Source organism: Nesoenas mayeri (assembly GCF_963082525.1).
Source record: "Nesoenas mayeri genome assembly, chromosome: 7".
NCBI lineage: Eukaryota > Metazoa > Chordata > Aves > Columbiformes > Columbidae > Nesoenas > Nesoenas mayeri.
Window position 1 is genome coordinate 28,506,012 of NC_137551.1, and position 20,578 is coordinate 28,526,589.

Below are 20,578 nucleotides of genomic sequence, written 5' to 3' on the forward strand. Positions count from 1 at the left end.
TGAGTCACCAGGTGTGTACGTATGTGTGCATGTACTGCACATAGATGCACACATGTGCCACAAACACTGAGCCTTGCTACTCCTGGGTCAGGGGACATGGAGCTGCAGCAGCCTCACCTCTATCAGGCTACTGGATTCAGCAGCTCCTAAGGGTCAGCAGTGCAATCAATGACCTTTTATAGAATAATATTAACAACAAGAAGAATATTTAACGTTATGAAGACTTTTTTTTTCAAATGTCTTTTTCTTTCTGGACCCAAGCGTGATGCCTTAAAACAAAAAAGTAACGAATCACTATTAAACAATTTCAAGCAGACTGATACTGTTCTACTATATGAGATTGAAAAAAAAGAGAGACAATATTTTCCAATGTGTTTTGTTAAATTTCTAATATTTATTATCAAAAGCAGGACATTAAGAAGAATTTTGTTGGTTTTTTTACATCTGCCTGCAATTTTTCCCTCTGAATCAGGAAGAAAAATGTTTTGACATAATCTAAAGAAGGAGAAATTAAAAAGATGACATTAAGCAAAAGAAAATTAAAGCTGAATATCACTTGGGAAAACTCCTAAACATCCATTAGACTGCATGACCATTCCAAATGAACATCTTGGCAGCTGTGGTGCTTGGGATCTCTGCAACAAGTAATTGAGAACACAGTATAGGAAGCAGCATTGAAGTAGATGACCTAAATAGTCTTTTTCCTCAGTTTTTTGATTGAATTTTCATCAATCTATTTACTCAGATGTAGTGACTGAATGTTGCTTAATTGCTTTGGAAGCATCAGCCAGCCTATTGTCCCACTGCCATGTGCTTCTCTAATCATCCTTGTTGGAATAAGAACACTATAGCTGCAGAATACACTTCATAATGAAAAATAATACCATTCTGATTTGCTTAGAGAAAACAAATATTTATATACAAGTGGGACTCCTTTAATTTTGTAATTCCTTTGTCAACACTTCGCAGCACTGTATTCCTATCACTCATTAAAAAGCTGTAACACCATACACACACAATGTTCTGTAATCAGTTAGGTGAAAACAAAACAAAATAATACAGTGAAATCTGCCTCAGACAGGATCAGTACCCACAGTCCAATTTGATACAGTACTATCAGCCTGGGATTTCTTACTATACATGCATTTAGACTCATACCATAATTTTGGTTCATATTAGTACCTGCACATGAGGACAAGTAAAGCTTGACTTAACTAGGTTTGACTATACTTAGATTGTATTTCTGAAAGTCAGGGGAATGAAATGATAGGATTTTCCACAGCAGGAATAGTTCTAAGCACAGAAGTTTCACAGCGCCATTTTCAGGCTTGCAAATCGTCCGGCTCATTAAGGCCCTACAGAAATATCATCCCAGTAAATGACATGAATTGCTGTTCCACATCTCTCTACAGATGCATCAGCCGCCCATTCACCTCCGCAGTCTTGAAATCTAATGAATTCCTTGGCTACAGGCTGGTGCTCGCAGAACACTGATGTCGACAACAAATTGCTGCCTACAATTTGGCACAACAGGCTTTGCAGCAATCAACAAGCATTAGCATCAGTTGGATTGCCATAGCATGAGCCAGTATAGCAAAATCTGGAGACAGGGAAGGCATCAGCCTCAGACTGCAATCAGCTAGCCGAGTCATTGCCTGGTAATTGGGAATTGGAATTTGCATATATTGATGATATTTTGTGCCTGCCTGAAAAGAACTTGGGTGAAATACATAATGTACCTATCAAAAAAGAGTGGAGCATTTACCAGCAGGGATTGTTTTATCAGTATGAAGCAGCTTATCATCTAACTCTCACTGATGATGGTTTTACTCTAACCACCTTTACTGGTTTAAACTGGAATCCCCTTTGTCTTAGTCAAGTAGGATTGCAAGTCTTTCTCTGCAACTAGAGACACATACAAATTCATTCCAGAAGCTCTGTATCCCCACTCAAAGCTCACAGTGAATTCCCATCTCAGATATTTGCAGTACAGGTAATAAAGGGAAAATAAATCCCTTAAGGAAATTTATAGTTTGAATACATACCTGACAAACATACTGTCTTGGAAGAACTGTAAATCCATGCAAAATTATTAAAAAACCACTGTCATATGAGTGTCATATGTCATATGATTGCCATACTCATGCCTTCTAAAAATCAGGACATGACTTAACCTGTAACCTCAGGATTTCCTTGATGCTAACAGCTTCACCTGAGGGTCAGCTATGCCAGAAACTGAAAGTGTTACTTGTGGTTTTGTATGCTGTGCTTTGCAAACTTTTCAAACATGAATTGGGGTGGAACTGAGGTATCTGTGATTACAGTCACCTTTGTTCTACAGTTTTCAAAAGCCTTTGTGGAAACAATTAACTGTGGCCACAGCCATGGTAATATCTTACCCGCCCCCTTTTTTTTTTTTTTTCACTTAATATCACTGTCTAAATACTGAAGCATGGTATAAGTACAGGGGAGAGGTGCTTCCTTCCCAGTACTATGGGATCTGACATGGGATTTATCTCAGAGAAGGATGGATTCAGCTGCAGTTTGTGTTACGGATCTGTAAAGCCATATGATTATAACTCCACCATAGTATTCGGAGTACATGCTGTATCAGCTTGTGTTAAGAAGGAATCTAAAATCCCCAGAATCTTTGCAGTAAATCCATGCCCAGTAGATATCTAGGTCTCTGAAGATGTAGAGATGCACTGTAGACTTTGCATAGTGAATCTGCCTTTTCTACAAGCATTCAAAATGAACTAAAAATTTGTTAAAAATTACTGTTCATTAGCTAACAAAGCCTATCTCAATGATAAAGCTAAGTTAGTTAACCCAAGGGTGCAAATGTATGTGTATTTCAGAATTAGCACTTGCATGATCGTCTGAACTAATGAGTGGGTAACATGTGAAGACAACAGAGTCCAACCACATTCAATATCTGCCTTTTGCCTCCCTGCAGTTTGTCAGGACAGTTTCTCATGACACAGGACTCTGATGTTTTAGCATAAGAACTAAATCTGGCAGGCAGGTCTGCAATTTAAGTGCCAGACAACAAAAAAAAAATGATAAGGCTGAGCCTGATCCTTGCTGATATCATCAGTGAAATAAATAGGCCTAATACTTAATTGCAAAGTCACTAGCACCAGCATCAACATGCATGTACTTCCCAGGAAGGTGTGAGATAGGAGAATAACAATAGGAGAAGCCCTCGGTATTAATGACAGTGGGTTCTCAGAGGGAGAACTGACAGTACAACACTTGAGTCAAAGCTTCTATTAAAGCACCTGAGAGACAGATAGCTGAAGGATAAACATCACCAAAGATTTCCATCTGCGTCTAGTAGGCGATTCTACTGAAGAGATATTGCCGTAATAACGCTCAAATGGCAGGAAGGAACATAGTGTAAAGAAACCGGGTAAATTAATGCTTTAATAACGCACAAGTAACGGTGTCATCCATTTACCCAAATCAATTAAATGAAGAAGGAGAATCTCGTTTCTAGGCCGTTGCTAGGACAGATGTGCCGAGGGCTTTGCCGAGTTCCACTCCTCCTATTCCTGAAGCGTTGTTGCCCTCTGGCTGTGAGCCTGAGCCCCTGCACTCAGAACTACCACCAGCAGCACCAACCCTGTCCCAGCTAATTTAGGTTCTAGCCCCTGAGAAGAGATGCCTGCTGTCAGAAGAGCTGAGGTTCCAAAGGCTGGAGAAACTACAGTCATCTTGAATGTCACTCAGCTTCGTTGCTGTGTAAAACAATAAACAACTGTGCCCTTTTCTCTGAGGAAGAGCTGAATACAAATTTGAAACGAACCTGGAGTTCTATGCTATTACCAGGAGAAAAAAATATTATAAAATCTTTATGCCTTTTATAACCACCATTTTTTTCCCTGAACTGATAAAAAGACACTCTCAGGATTAACAGCAATAACACTTTTTGTGTAGGTTTGTTTTTTTCACTTTTTCTAACCATACAGATAATTTTATTTTATTCCAAGGTTTGACAAGCTTAGGTAATAAACTTTTCTCGATACAAATTCAGTGTTCAAATAGAAAAAAAAAAAAGTCCTACTCTGATTTGGGCAGGGATAATTGTTGCCTTTAATTCTGTATACAAGTCTGGGTCCTGTAACCAATGATGTTAATATAAAAAGGCACCCAGTTTATTTCAATATTGCAAAATCAAGTACAGTCAGCTAAGGGGCTTCTCCCTGCCTGGGGGACAGATGTCTCCTTTAATTTCCTTCAACTAAGAGCCTTGCCCAGCAAAAAGGGAAATAGAGAATTCAAAAGCACTGCTGAAATGTCATTCATGAGGATGGTGAAAACACTTCTTCCTTTTGCAGGAAGGGCCCCACAGAGGACATCCTTTCACAGCAAGAATTCATTCACTCATTTTCCTCCAAATGACTTTTCAGATCAACTTCTGCCAGGTGTATGGGCAGTGAAGCTCAGTGCAGTGTTCAACAAGGCAGGCACTGAATGCTACAGCGCAGCAGCAGCTTTGCCTTTCTTAGCACAATAAAACCAGGCTCAGGAATTCGGTAGAGCCAGTAGGATTGTTTTTTTCTCATCATCTCTTTTCTCCTTCCTTAATAAATCTCTGTCTTCTGTTCCCTATGGTTTTTCTGTCCTTCTCTGCCAAATCTATGTAAAACTACGCTCCTGACTTTATTAAGTAGATTAATAAGTGATGAATAATGCTGGTAAATATTTCTGCAATGGATGCTTAAAGGCACGCTTCAGTCTTTATTCTTCAGAGGTGGTGTGGAAGGAAGCTGAAATGGATAAAGTAAAAATTCAGATCTGAGGACTATATGAATAACAAGAGCTCAGAGAGAATTGCAGGGGATCATGACAGTCTGCTCTAAACCAGAACTGATTCCATCAGGAGGAGGAAGGCCCTATTAGGTCAGGAAGGCTTTTTATCAGTCAGCTCAGCACACAGATCTGCAATATTTTGAAGGTTATTACTCTTAGGCTACTTTTAACAAAATGATGTTACTAAAGTCCTAATTCTGCCTCTTCTAACAAATTGGAGGGGTCTTGTTGATGCATGTGACCTGCAGATGTCTGTCATGGATTCCCAGACATCCAAGCTTTCTTAGAGATTCTCTTACAACCCAGCAGACCTTTTGGAGAAAGTTTACTCAAAGTGAATGTAAAAGAAATAAAAACCTGTTTCCCCCAGCAAATGGCACTGTAGTACTCCTGTACCTAGCAATGAAGTTTTGTAGTAGCAAGCTACACAACCAATTCTAATGAAATAAGAACATACATTCTCAGAGAGAGTGTAGTTCCAAAAGGAAAGCATATTTTTATCAGAAGGGTTTGTGAGTGCATGTTCCTTACAAGCGTAAGGGATTTAACCACTAACAGACTGACCGTGAGTCAATCCCAGCAGTTATTTTCTTGAGCCTGGGCACAAGCCTGACACAGCTTTGTAATGCACGCTCAACAGGAAAGTCAAAATCTACAGGGATTTGTTGGTTTTTTTTTTTTTTTCTTGTTGGCTGCTACCTTTTTCACATTACTAGAGATATGTCAAACAGCTGAAACCTTGGACCTTTGGGCACCTATGTGATGAACTACACACAGAACTGAGGTATCTTCTCCCTAACAAAGAACTCACTGGAAGATGAGGAAATCATCAGGAAACCACATGAAGATAATCCATACCCAAGTATGCTCATAATTTTTTATTATTTGGTGCAAGAGGATTTACTTTTTTTTGACACACGGAAAAGCCTTCCGAGATTTTACATAGCAAAATCAATATATGTACTCGTTATGGAAGGGTGAGGAGAGAAAGGCTGTACATTTTCAACATCCTGGAGTGAACTTATATAGCAAGAAACAAAATATTCATGAGATGTTACAGCTTCTGGATTTAATTAATAACATGGCATAGATGTAGCTGTGTGAGCCACAAAGTGGGTTTATCAGCACTGCCAAAGAGCCACCATTTCTCTCTTCTAGGATACTCAGGATTATCTCAGACTTAAAGAAAACAGGTGACAGCCAGTTTCAATAATGTGGTTCTCTGCCTTTTCATGCAAATTGCTGTGCATCAAAGGAATCTTGAAATGAAACTAGAAGCTGAACATTTTAATCACGCCATTCACTAATGGACTCCATTTCCTATATCATACGGCAGAGGAGAAAAGGCTTTAGAAGAAGATTGACATAAATCATGAGGGCAATGTCTGTTAGACACTATCAGACATGACAGTGCAGATATAATGAATAACCCAGGAATTCCCTAGATACTTGATTTCCAGAAGCTGAAGGCTCACTTTGTAATATTTACTTTTACACGTGTGTGTATGTACGAAGGTTGTTGGGTATTTGTTTGTTTGTTTGTTTTTCCCCGCACACTGAATGTAAAACATACATAGTACGTTCACAGCCACCCCTGGTCATGATGAGGTTAGATGTGCTAAATGGACCTTCTATCTTAGAGCTCAGATGTCACCTGTAAAATGGTCTGTTGAGCATCACTTTTGTGGGAGCCCTAGCAAATTACAGATATCTATTCCACCTTTCTTTCTTTTGATATACCTACTATCAAGAAGCAACCTATTTAGCAACTTAGATGTTTATAAATATCTACTCTCTGCAAGGCTACATGCTCTCTAGTGAGCTCTGCATTGCTGTGATAGAAAGCACATGGTTGTTGTGCCCGTTGCTCACCAGTCAAAGTCTGCCTCTGTGCACACGCATGGCTCCGAGGTCATAGCCCCAGCATATTTTCCTTGCATGCATTTCTTCTCCGACTTGCGCTTCCTGTAGATCCTTTTTGCTCCCATGATGCAAGCCTCTCCCTGGAAACAAAAACAAAAATATATTTCTCTGACGCCCACCAGGCTATTTGTATCATTCCACTTTTCCAAACCTGTGTAATAGGAGCTGTGACTCAAGGAAAGAAGATGGGAAGTCAAATGCCATGTCAGTACACAGGAGCTCGTTAAAGCTACTGAAGCTTTAACTTAAACCAAAACAGCTTTTCCAATACACAATAAGAAATTATCTGAGCTTACTTATGTATTTGATTCAGCTCTGAATTTGTTCCAAAGCCAATGAGCAATTGATTCAGGCCCATTTCTCACTTATAGATCAGGTATCACAGCAACTGAAAACACAATCTGATCCCTCTGCAATCTGAGACACAGAGCAGGGCCTATTTCTTTGATAATAATTTTGTAGTAGAAACTAGTATTGCGTAAATACTTTCCACAGACCCTGAGTTCAGGTGTTACAGGGTTTGACTTCTTATGTGGATGCTAAAACTTCCTTGTCTTTTCACTGCTATCTTCAGCAGCCTGCTAAATATTTCTATCTAGGGAACAGGACTCAGCTTTGTAATTTCAATGGAAAGCAAATCAAAAGGCAAGAGTCCACAGCAGCTTTCCTTAAAATAGTCCTGCAAGCTCCAAAGCCAACATCCTCAAAGATATACTGCAAAATCCTTGGCATTTTTGCTTATGCAAGCACAAGAAAGAAAAAAATACAGTGGGGTCTCACTTTTCATGCTGTTAAAATCACTGCAGGAAGGGGAAACTTTTCATGGCTTTGATTAGCCCATGAAACAGAAGGGCCCGAATAGCAACTGGTGTAAAACGCTGTTCCTCCTTGAATTTCAAGGAAGCTGTACTGATTTTCAACATCTAACGATATATGTCATAACTGCAATTGGTATTTTTAGCGTGGAGTTGTGCCTTGTGTGAGCTGCTAGTCTGAGTCAAGCTACATTCATTTCATATTCATTATTAAATTCTTGCCCAGCAAGATATATACAGAAATACAACCTTTGATGATATAAATGGGTGCATTGCTTTAGACTTCAGTGGAGCCTGTGGTGTTTATGAAACCTCAGAATTTGGGCCCTATTTTATTCTAACCTGCTATAATACAGGCTGCTGTGTCAAACTTGGCAGAGCTGGGAAGCTGCCCTAAGGCAGGCACAGGCACTGTGTGAAGTGTGTTACCTTGTTGGGCACTTAAGCAATGGTTCCAGGAGTGATGCAGCAGCTGCAATCAGGATGCAAAGGACAGGGCATGGGTGCCCAACATTCCCCAGCCCCCAGCAGAAGTACCACTGCTCAGAAAGATGGATCAAGGAGGAAACCAAGTGAGTAAGAAATGGAAGTGTGAGGGTAGAAATCTGGAAAAAGAAGTGTGAGAGCACTAGAAGGGTTTTAAGATACTGGCTTTGAGGATACAGAGGATGGAGGAAAAAAAGGAGGTAATGACAGGGAAATTGGATGGGAGATGTTAGACTGAAGGAGTTCAGGCCTCTTTCAGCAGCGGTGCTTCAGCTGTTGTTGCATTCCTCAGCTTTGGATAAGTCTGAGCTAATTGCCTGCATGGAGACTGAAACCTCTATTTCTTCTTCAACACAGCCTCTAATTCATTAGTTGCAGAACAAGCCAAAAGGGAGCTGTTCATCCTTTGGGTCCCACAGAGTGCAACCTGAGTACAACACGCCTGTGTAACAAAACAGACCCATCCAGTCAGGGACAATTTGATACCCCAAAGAAAGAGGAAAAGACATCAGATCACACTGTTCTTTAACTGTAGGACCATTAGCTACTTCAGGTCAGATCCCAGACTCCTTGCTTCTCACTTGGCTATGGAGTTGCCAGGGCCTGTAGTCCTCTTCTGCACACCTCCGATCAAAAATGGACTTGTAGTCTACTTTCACCAGCTGCCACTCTGAGCGGTGGCTAAAGTGGCCAAACACTCTACAGAACAGAGCAGAAAAAAGCACACAGTAAAATGCAGCACCAGATGGAGCCTGGTAGTTACAGAGTGTCATAGTTCAACCAGCATACAGAGGTATAGTCACCCACAGATTTCAAGCAGAGATTATTGTTTAGGAGTGCATTTTTACTCAACTGACATGATGAACATGTGACTTAGGCTCCTTAATACCTACAACAATCTTAAAAATTGCATGTCACACATATTCTGTGAATCAAGATCCTCCCACTTATATCAATCCCCAAAATCACAGTATCACAGTATGTTTGGGATTGGAAGGGACCTCAAAAGATCATCTAGTCCAATCCCCCAATGACTATAAAGAGAACATGGGTCTGGAGACAGTTATACCTACAGGAGTTTGATATCTCAATTATGGGCTTTGGGAATCCCTTCCACTCAAATTAAAATCAGAACCTGAAGAGATCATTCTTCATGCATCTCTATGAACTCAGGTTAGTTTCCAAGACACATATTCCGTTTATTACAGGTCAGTCCATTTTTTACAGACAGAAATTAAATTTTCCTCCTATTTTTGCAAATTTGATCCCAGGTAAAATGTCACAATATCTGGCAGGGTAAATCCAGATTTATGCACCACGCAGAACTCAGCATAACACATTGAAACTAATCATAATTTTTCATGAGTCAGCCTTCAGGCAACATTTTGTCATTCATTTTTACAAAAGAATGTCTTCATTTTTCTGTCTCAGGCAAAAATAGAGTAGCAGCAAAAACACAGCTATAAAAATACCCCTCATTTTTCTTTCAAATATTTATATGTCAAGAGTAACTCTGCTTTAAATCACATTCAATTGGAGGAGTCAGGTTTCATGCTGATAAGCTAAGTGATAATGTTTTTGCAGTTTACAAGGAACCATATTGTCATTCCCTTAATAACATCACAAATAAACATTGATGATTTAGCAAAAGAAGATTGCATACTCCTAGCTTCAGAGAGCACTTGGTTTGGTCCCCAACCAGAAACACTATTATGTCATGAACAACCCTCATAAGACATTTACGGTGCAGTTCCCATCGACAGCAGCATGATGGCATGCTCACTTACGTCATGATAAGGGTTTCCTCTCCAGGTTCCCCTAAAACTCCATCTACAAACAGTGGGAGGGATGTGAAACTGTACTTGCTCCAAGATCTCCCTTCATCAAAACTTAACCTAGTGGAGAAAGCAGAATTTAGTATCTTCTTTCCTTACTCTCTTCCTACTTCATTTGAGGAGATTCTCTAGTCCACTACAGTTGCTATGGAGGTATGGAAAGCAGCTTCTCTTCTTGGATACTGCATTTTTAGTCCTTTAAATGACTATTCTTTTTGAGAAGCATCATAAATCAGAGCACTGATCAAGCTTGTTTGGCATCATGCTTGTTACCCATGGCCAATACTTAAGTGGCAGAAACTAAGAAAGTTATGTTAGAGATTGATGTTTTAAGATAAAAATGTAACCTAGGGCTAGGATTTTTAAAAAATAAACAAGTGATTTTGAGCATCTTATTTTTGGATTCCAAACATAAGACATTCTACGGAGGTTAGATTTATGCAGCACAAGAGCTCTGTCTCTTCTGACCAGCATTCTTCCCAGAGGTGGATCTAAGTGAAAGCACTTTTGCCTTTGGCTGTATAACCCTGAATCTGTTCAAAGAAATTCTGGTTCATAACAGCTGCCTGCCACATAGAAGACAAGTAAATCAATAATTTTGAAAATAAATAATATTTTGGTAACTTACTAAAAGACAAAGCCGTAATCCAGATACATATTACATAAATAACCAAACTCAAGAAGCCAAACTAATGTGGAATTACATTGACAATATCTCAGATCTGGTCAAGCTGAAACTATGTAAGCTGGAATTGCCAGGATGTCTTAGCTTTACCTGAGTTAACATTTGCCAGTATCTTAACTGATATTTTCTAGCTTGTAGCTACAGAAAACTCTGGATGCAGCCTGCCTGCTTCCTGGCATCTGAAAACAGGGACAGCAGACATTTAGCAAGGGCAGCGTTATTACCAGAGGTGTCTAATTGGCAGAGATGTGTGTTTCATGGCCACCAGTACTCCACCTTGGTCCAGGTACAGAACACTGTGCTCTTCCTCAAAGATCTTATATTAAAAAAAAAAAAAAAAAAAAAGTATATTTAAATTTCTTTTCCTTAGTATCAAGAAACATCATAGTTCTTTACGTATGATCATGACTCATGACAGAGAACAGGTATATGCTAAGGAAGTTGGCTGGTTGGTTGGGTCGGGTTTTGTGTGTGGTTTTTTTGTTGTTGTTTTGGTTTGTTTGTTTATTTTATTTTTCCAGATGCTTGGGAATTGCATTCTGCCTCTCCTTCACAGAATATTAGAAACATGATTTTTTTGTGAGGATTAACAATTTCCCTCCTTTTGATGAGATTTTTTTTGTTTAAAGAACTTCTATTTGCACATACCTGGACTTGTCTCATGTAAGTGATGTATATGGACAAACGAGGGCTGGTCAAATATTGTAAAATAATTAGACTCTTGGAATACCAAATATTTTTAAATACTTCCTTTTCCTGTGTCTCTTTCGTATTGGCTTTCTGCAAACATCTGCTCTCTAGTTTAGATGGCAGCATTTGTTAGTCTAGGAAAGTCACTCTCTTTATGACTTTATATCTCATCCAGAAAATAGGAATAATAGAATTTTCTGTTCTGGGGATAAACACATTAAAGGGTAGCAATGCTTTGTTTAGAGGTGGGGTTCCGCTAGATATTAGGAACTTGATTTAACTTCATAATCCAGCCTCTTTCCACAATTAATAGAAAGACTGTTAGCTTTGGAACAAGATAAACTGAACTCTGTCTTTTTCTCCATTAATTTACGAGCAAGGCAAAATAATCAGTTTATATGAATACTGAACTTTGGAGCACTCAACCTAGGTGAAATGAGTCCCACACAAGTGAGGGATAGACTAGGTGCAACTGCTGATTCTCAGGACAGTATAATCATGGACAAAGAGAAGAACGGTTTGTTTGTTATAGGGGATGTACAAGAGCAAACAGAAACACATTTTCTCCCCTTAGTATTAATATTTTAATCTATTTACTTTGCTACAGGTTTAAACTGAAGTCAAACTACGAGTAGAATTATAAAAATAATTTTCTGTTATAAGAAGTCTAATGACATATTCAGTCTTTTTCTTTGAGCATCTCTACTTCTTGGAAGGGAAAATTATGCTTTTGTAAACATTCACAAAAAGCTACGCTGAACCAAAAGAAACAAAAACTAAATGACAGTTAGAATCTACTTTTATGACAATTTCATATGATTACTATTTAAACTTGTGATTCTGTGTCATTTACCTGTCTCCAAGTGTTCCCAGCATCAGAAGAAACAAACATGCTGATGTCAGTGTCTGATAGTTCAGTGCCTATATTACCTGTAAAATGAGCATTGGTTAGTGATGTAACACTCTAAGAAATAGTAGAATTAGCAAATCAGGGGAGTAGATGTATTTATTTACCTTTTGCAATTATAAAATTTCCAGTTTTGGGAAAAGAAAGAGGGAAAGGGAGAGGATGGAGAGAGAAAGGGGAAGGACTTTCAGTTTGAAGAAAATATATGTAAAAGATCCAATCTGTACAGCTCTACATACCTCCATATGCAAAGGAAATGCCCTGATTTTAATCTTATGTTCATGGGAGTAGAGAGCTAGAAGTGATCTCAGTCTTGAAGACCAGTTTCCGTTAAAACATGACAAGTTGAAGGTCCATAAGGACTTCCAATTTACCAGACTGTATTCCTTCCCAATACTGATAGTGTGACAGCCCACAATCCAGTCAACACCTGCCACACCCATCACAAACTCAAGATTTTGTTAGTGTTTGCATGTCATAAACAGGCAATCTTTAAATGTTTCATACCTGAAGCTACGATAATACTAGGGGCAGTGTCTCGGCTGGCGATGTTTCCTGAGGTGTAGGGATTCTCTGAGACCTTCAGGTGAAGATGAAGGGAGCAGTAGGGCTATGGAGAAAGGTGAAATAAAAGTAAAAAGCAGACACAACATGTTCCTTAAAGGTTTTGAAATATACAGCATCTTTCTGTATTACTTACCAATTGCCACAGTCAGCCACACTTAGAAAGGCATGGCCACCCTCCTGGTTCTGTTGCAAGAGCTTCACTATCATTTTCGAACACAACCCATTCCACTGGGATACTGATTCACTAGGCTGAAACCCTCTCAAAAGGACAAGATCTTTGAGGCTGTACCCACAAAGGAGGCAACCAGGCTTGCAAGAACAGGTAATGGTAAGGACTACCCAGCTCCCTGGCTCCTAGCTTTCTTGAGAAGCAAGCAAGGCTGCAGATATGAAGTGACTCCTGGAGTGATAGTGCCCAAGTTATCTCTGCAACAAGAGGCAATATAACCCTATTGGTGTGGTGCTGAGTCATCACTAACGAGCCATGAGAAACAACTTAATTAAGGCAGTGTCATACCATTTCTTTGACTCTGTGTATTTTTGACACATGACTCTCTTCTGCACTGCACTAAGAAGAAGTAGCAAGACTGGAAAGTGTTCATTTAAGAGTTATTTAATAAAATGCTTCATTACCCCACCTGGATGTGACCTTTGAGATTTCAAGATAAATACATCTCTGAAAACCTCACCTGTTTGTTATTGATTTTGTATGTCAGGTACTCAGACAGGAATTGTACAGAATAAATGAGGTGAGCAGGAAAGTAAGACAGGCAGATTTCCAAAGTTGCTATAACAATTCCCTCCAAATCTGTAGTTTGATAGTTCTGAAAATTCTGAAAACTTTTGTTTTCTCTTGGGTTTTATTTTCAGTACTTTTTTCTTCCAAACCTCCTGAAGAGTCCTTTATGAAACAAGCTAAGAGAAGTGAGCTGGAAAAATATTGGCAAGAAAACTTGAAGCAAACTGGCTCACTCAAGACATCACACAGGAATACAAATAAAGCAATGCCCATGCTTCAGCTTGCATGGCCCTGCAGGAGAGGTTGGGCAGAAGGACCTTAGGCTGTAAGGAGGCAGGTCTTTCTGTCTCAGTGAGGGTGACAGACACTGGAACAGGCTGCCCAGGGAGGTTGTGGAGTCTCCTACTCTGCAGACATTCAAAACCTGCCTGGACGCCTTCCTGTGTAACCTCATCTAGATGTTCCTGCTCCAGCAGGGGGATTGGACTAGATGATCTTTTGAGGTCCCTTCCAATCCCTAATGTTCTGTGATTCTGTGATTTTGTCTAATATCAGCTATCTAAAGGCTAGGTCTGCAGTCTCAAAAGTTTTGTAGGCTTCCTCTGCAGGACACTTAGCCCTATAAGTCACTGGGGGAAGCCCACTGATCCACCACTTCTCAAGGCAGGTGTTTATGACTCTGAATTGAAAACCTCCCTGTGGAGAACAGCAGGAGGTTGTTGGCTTTTTTTTGTTTTCTTGGCAAAGGTGGATAAGGGTGGTGAGGAGTGATGGAAGCTCTCAGATGTGAGACAGGAAAAGGGGACACGGTTTGTGCAGAAGGGAACACAACCTGCCAAATGGAATGTACTGAGCAGCCTAACTCCACCTGACAGCCTGGTGAGGGCAGCCACTGGAGCAGCCCGGGGGCACAGGCAGGGAGTGGAAACCAAATCGAGCTGACATGCATGCAGGAAGTGGAAAAGCATTGCAAGAGCATGAATTCTTTACTTTTCCATTGTTATACATTATGAAAAGCCTAAATAAAGAACACATTTTTAGAACTAGCATACTCCAAGCCCACTTCAGCATTTTGAGGACAGTAGGCTAATGGTAGCAACTGAGCCAATTCCCCACTCTGACAGAGACTGGACCTCATTAGACTCAAATCTTTGTGCTACCAGAAGTTTTCTTTCAAATTTTCTTAGTTTCACAGATATAGTACATTGAAATGGAATATGTATCTCATCTATTAAAAACCAGTCAGCTGACTAAGCAGAGAGAGGGTGTATTTTTAGTGGCATGACTTCTTATTGGTTGCAGTGGAGTAATGCTTACAAACTGTATTGATAATTGGGTATGCTGTAAAAACCGACCTCCCCACTCTAGCCAAATGCCTAAAGTTGCTGCCCATGGCCATCTCACATCCTTACTGTGGCAACATCCTCCTCTCCATCCCTGACATACACCTTCTCCATCTGTATCCTTATATAGTTCACTGACAGATATTTTTCCAGACTAGTTTGTCTTCCACCATAACTGTTGGTCTCTTTGTGTTCATCCTCTAGCTCCAACAGCTTAACTCATACACAGATTATCTCAGCTTTGTTTTCTAGAATTTTCTTTACTTGCCTCTATCCTTCTTGTTGTTACCAATAGGCAACTGAAATAATTATCATCAGAATCACCAGTTTTGGGTTTCTCTGTCATTGCCTAGTACCCAGGTGTGCTAGGTGCTGAACAAACACCAAGGGAAAGACAACCACTGCCATTGAGCATTTACAACCTGGGTAGAAGATAAAGCATGAGTGACATAGCCCATTGATCTGCTCACTGCCACTGTTTTTACTGTCACACTGGAGTTCGTTACTTTGCTTAATATTTTTCAAGCCAGCACTTTTATGCTCCCCTCTCAGGAGGCTCATTGATCTTTAGTAAAATTTCTCATAAATACCCACAACCCACTTCTTGGCAGTTCTGCAAAGCCCAGCTGCACCATCGTCAATGGCATGACACACACAAACCAGCTATTAGTGACTGTCCCTGATCAGGAGTAGGGCAAAGTATTATATCACAAGGATGATACCAGATACCATTCACAAACTAGGGGTGTAGTCAAAGTATTTGCTCACCTGCAAGGACAAGGAGCAACGAAAAGAGATAAACACTTCCAGGAGAGATATTCAAAACATCTCACTTAGATGCCTAAATTATTCTGTAGCAGATGGCATGAATGCCCCCCCTTATGAAAAATGGCTCTGTGTCTTGAAATTCTTATAATTCAGATAGACAAGACAAACAAAATGTGGGAGGGAATAAACAGATGTCTAGGGAAGGGAGGCACAAAGAAAATAAATGACTTGCCCAAGGTCACACACGAAATTGGAAATAGGCCTAAAAATTGAATCAAGATTCTCCTGAGATTCAACCCTCTATTTTAACCACAAGACTATCCTTGAAAGCTAATTGATTAACTCTCCTAGACAGACAACCATAACTTGCAATATAGAATTACTCCTCAGCTAACCACTTCACAGCACAAGGTAAGAGTCAAACAAAACCAGCATCTTTGGGATATAATACCTTGACAGCTATTTTATGAAGATTAAATGTATTCATCTTAGAAAACAAGTGGTATAAGCAAGAAAAATAAAACCTTGGGATTAGATGGAATTTCATTGCTTTCCTCCATCCTTATTATTCAGAGTCATCTTGCAAAAAATGCAAAAAAATCTTTGAGTTGCTTTGAAAAAAAGCACTTCAAGTGTACTGTTGGTAGAGGGATGGTTCTGTCTGTCTTGCCTTGTGTTTCAACCAGATTCCCTCTCAACCTCCTTAGCTGCCAACTTATCTGTTACGTACTTATTTCTGCATTAACTCTCCCTTAGCTTATGTTTAAAGACCAGATGCACGAAGAACACAGCATTGTACTCAGAGGCTGGGGACCTTCACTCTGGGAAATGGCAGATCCCATTCTGCCTGCAAGCTGGAACATAAATCCATTGCCCTGTCCCAAGATATTGCTAGAGACAATTATCCTGAAAACCAGCAGTGTGAAAGCATTTGTAACTGCTTTGGTGTAAGGATGGGAGCTAAGCCAGATGTAAAATGGACTATTAGGAAATCACTTCTCTATGCCATAAGGAGAATCAGGATCATGCCAAGAACAATATGTAGATGGAAGAGGAGCAATTGCTATAAGGAGGTAAAACTTCTGGTGATGCAGAGATAGACAGAATATGGCTAAAGAGGTGAGTGGAGTTTGTGAACTGTTTAAATACTACAGCTATGTTACATTGACAAGGAACAGAATTGCCTCAGAGTAGGGAACAATTCCTTTTCTCCATGCTTTTCCTCAGTAGAATGTCATTATGGACCCCTGACTTATTTCCAGAAATACACACTTTCAGTGCTTTGCTTTCAAAATTTCCTTGAGCTTCATATTGTGTCTTCATCTTCCCCCACCATTAACTGTTAAGCTCAAATCAGATTTTTAAATAGCTTGTCTCGTATCATTACTGGTTTACTTTGTGGTCTTGGTACATTTTCTGTGCCCCTATCTTTCCTTTCTGTTTGAGGCAGACTGCCTGTTCCTGTAAAGGACCCAACAAGTCAGTTTTGTTCAGATTTCAGGTATTTCCTTTCTTGCAAATTTGCAAGTTGACCACCTGAGACCCTGTATGTTCAGCTAATGATCTCTGCTCTGCTACCTTTCCACTAGCTTCTGACAACCTAAGCATGATGGAGGCAGACAGGGTCAGGCAATGAAAGAGGTTTCTTGCCTGTTTACGTGAGTTAAAAATAAATGTGGCTATTCATTCCTCTAGCATTACCGCAGGGAAGAGCTGATGAAGTTCCTTTCCATTCTTCTGGAAACACAAAGACTGAGCTACACAGTTTAAGGTCATTGAGGATTTGTCCCTTACCACCCTGAAATCATGGTCCAATTCCAACAGACATTTGTGGACCTGAGATGCCTACCCCAGCACAAGTCACAGAGCATTTAAGAAGTGGGTTGCTTTCCAGCAAAAACAGAAAGACAAGCCTACATCAAGTTTTCAATGCTGGAAGCAGTTCTTAGGGCAACTACACTGTTGCACAGAGAACAAAATAAAAATGAACCAGTGTTTAAACAGTGCACAGTGGAGCTGCAAAGGTGTAAAGGCAATCCACAGAGAACCAAGAGCTTCTCTGGATCAGGTCTCAATGGGTCCCCACAAGTGCCCACACTTCTGCCCTTGCTCATGACCCCTTGCCCAGCTTGTTCAAGTTTACCACCCCCAAGAGACTTATTTCTAGTTTGTTCAGGCATATCTGGTCTCATTTTACATAAAATGAAACTGTGTTCTCAGGTGCCCATGAGTATAGTAGCAGATATAGTATGGATAGGAAGGTGTAAGTGAGCCATAATCCCCTCACTCCATAAGAACCATCCAGTCCTGGTTTATACACAGTCGAAGGACCACTTCCACTATGCAGTGGATAACTGCAGTGGCAGCATACGCTTCTGTATAAAACACACAGTTCCTGCAAATGACTGTTCCATAAGGACCCTGCAGAGCAGTACCGTTGGCTCATTTATAACCACAATGGCAAGTCAGATCTCTCTTGAGCAGTGCACAACAATACCAAGAAAGACCTCTTCTCAAAAGGTAAACCTCAAATTTATGGAAAAATAATAGAGTTTATTTAATTCTTTAACTTGCTGCATGGTTTTTACTTCTTCTGTCTTGCCAGCCCCCCAAAATATTACACTCTCATATCATTTTTATTATTAAAAATATTTTGATTCTGATAAAATTAGTCATAATTTGAAAAGGTAAATGTGGGGAATATTTACAAGATATGTTCACTTGAATTAGAACTAGATTACAATGTATTTGAAACACAAAGGCTTCTACACATAGCCCCTTCCAAAAAACTCAATTGTTTTACATCTGTGAAATTTTCTCAATGTCACCTTTTTGGTTTTCATCTTATAGAAAGATTTAATATTGAAGTGTCCTTAGTTACATTTTTTAAAAAGTTGGAAGAAGAAAACAAACCCACACAAATTTAGTCGTGCTCTGAAATACCTCTTCTGTTTGACCCTCTGTCCTCCCTATTTCTTTTTTTTTCCCAAACTGGAAAGAAAATGAAAGGCTTACATTTTGGCTCAGTCAAAAAACCCAGTTATTTGAACAGCTCTTGCAATAACATGGAGTTTAGTTAAGAGATTACTGTAGCATTCAGCTACTTACTACAATACATGAAATATAATGCTGATTTTTAGATTCTAACAAACATACAGCCTCAAAATGAGAAATACCCCATCCCACCCCTGATGGAGAATAACATGCAGGTACAGGACAGCAGGAGGAAGAGCAGTGTAAGCAGTGCTCCTGATTCTGCCTGGAACCATGTTAATTTTTTTGTAATATAAAAGCTATTGAGAATCCCAAAGGCTGAGGTTCCAAGTAATATCCCACTACTATGTATAAATTATATCAGCTGAAAAACATGCCAAGATTGGCTCAAGTTTTCTTTTTGACAGAGATCTCCAATTTTATTTACACTGTTTATATTTCACTTTCACTCTTGGAAACTGTTTGCATATAATGATGATTAAAGACTTATCTATATGCTGATCTATATCAATAAGTTCAGAGGCAGATACAATATACACCAAACATATAGCTATGCAAATATTTGGCTGAATGTGTCGATTCTCAATTCTGAGCTCAAAGAGAAAATGATAAATATTAATATTGCTTACAGAGTGGCCTGAAAGAAATCAGAACTCTCCTTTGAGCCTGTCTCAAGTTGTTAGGTCCCTGAAAGTTCCTGAGCTACAACAGCTCACTCCTCCCATCTAGTGTCCAGAGAATCAACTGCGCAGAAACGATGTCCAGCTGCATCTGCTGCATAAGGGGAGACCATCAATTGTGCAGCAGGAAGCTGATCTATGATGCTTCCTTTTGTTCCAGAAATTAAATTAAGTTAAATTACAACACCAGCTCTTACAATACCACCTGGCAGCTGAAGCCTGGTGTACTGTACTTTTAATATGCAGTATTCCCTCCATGAGATACACCACATGGAGAGAAACTGCCCTTTCCTTCTTGTGTTATCTGGTAGTTCTGGGATGTTACCACCCCCCTAGTTCCCCTCCAGGTACTTACTAGGAGACAGTGAACAGGGTTTCCTCTCAGATCAGTGTCTGGTGCCTGCAACAAACTCCAGTCTCTCCCTTTATTGTAGGTGATGAAAGTTTTCACTTGGTTGTCAATCTTCTTGTTGGCCAAGAACATTCCCTTTATCCCTGCTACCTAGGAAAAATTGACATGGCTGAAAAATAGATCAAGCCGACACAGGTTCCGTGCATGTGTGTCTCTTGCTCTGTGAAATCCAACACGGATCTTGTGGCTGTGTCACTGTGGTAGATGTCAGGGTAAGAATTGCCAAGGAGCATCCAAGAGGTGCTGAGGACAAGCTAAGACTATCACAGGTGGAAAATTGACAAATGGAGGAGAAAGTTTGTATTTCAGAGTGAGCATGGGAACATGGTACAATGCCAGCAGCCTTATCTGTAAACTGACAATCTATTCACTGTGCAGGCATCCTTCCCCCTGAGGATGAAATATGTACAGGGCAGTTATTTGTCTCTTGCACTGCAATAGCAGGAAACAGCAGCAATTTTGGTCTCACAAAGAAAATGGCAATGCATGCATAAACTTGCAGTTCAGTGCTTCTTTTCTCATACAGCCTGCTTAAGACATTTCATATAAGGATCTTAATGTGTTTCATAATTACCAGTGTTTCAACAGGACAACTTGGGGCACAGAGGTATTTTTATTACAGTTTCGTATTTTGAAGAAACTAAAGCATTGGTGACTTAAAAGCAAGGCCACCCAGAATGCTAGTTACAGAGCGAACAAGGAGATTCTCACCCTTTCATTTTTCCCTGATGTTTTACTCAACAGTTTTACCCCACAGACCTGCAAGAGGATTTTGTAAAGATGTGATGCTAACAGACTCATGTTGGAAACAAGCCCAAAAGTGGGGAGAAAAAAATTCAGCCTCAAATCACAGCTCACACTGCAGAATGTTCCCATCTTCTCAGTACACTGAAAATCAATAGCCCAATAGCTGCTGCAG

The 20,578-nt window shown here is 39.8% G+C and overlaps 1 protein-coding gene across 1 annotated transcript in view; it reads right to left on the reverse strand.

The window, feature by feature from the left end:
• The window catches only part of SORCS1 (sortilin related VPS10 domain containing receptor 1), a gene marked incomplete at its 3' end in the record, with an annotated part of 285,174 nt that overhangs the window by 42,507 nt on the left and 222,089 nt on the right, over window positions 1-20,578 (reverse strand). The window contains exons 10-16 of the mRNA XM_080347835.1: window positions 19,603-19,749; window positions 12,664-12,766; window positions 12,103-12,179; window positions 10,784-10,875; window positions 9,827-9,934; window positions 8,621-8,738; window positions 6,688-6,818 (exon numbers count right to left, since the gene is read on the reverse strand). Coding sequence (XP_080203961.1) covers window positions 6,688-6,818; window positions 8,621-8,738; window positions 9,827-9,934; window positions 10,784-10,875; window positions 12,103-12,179; window positions 12,664-12,766; window positions 19,603-19,749 — 776 coding nt within the window. The remainder of the gene's footprint in view (window positions 1-6,687; window positions 6,819-8,620; window positions 8,739-9,826; window positions 9,935-10,783; window positions 10,876-12,102; window positions 12,180-12,663; window positions 12,767-19,602; window positions 19,750-20,578) is intronic.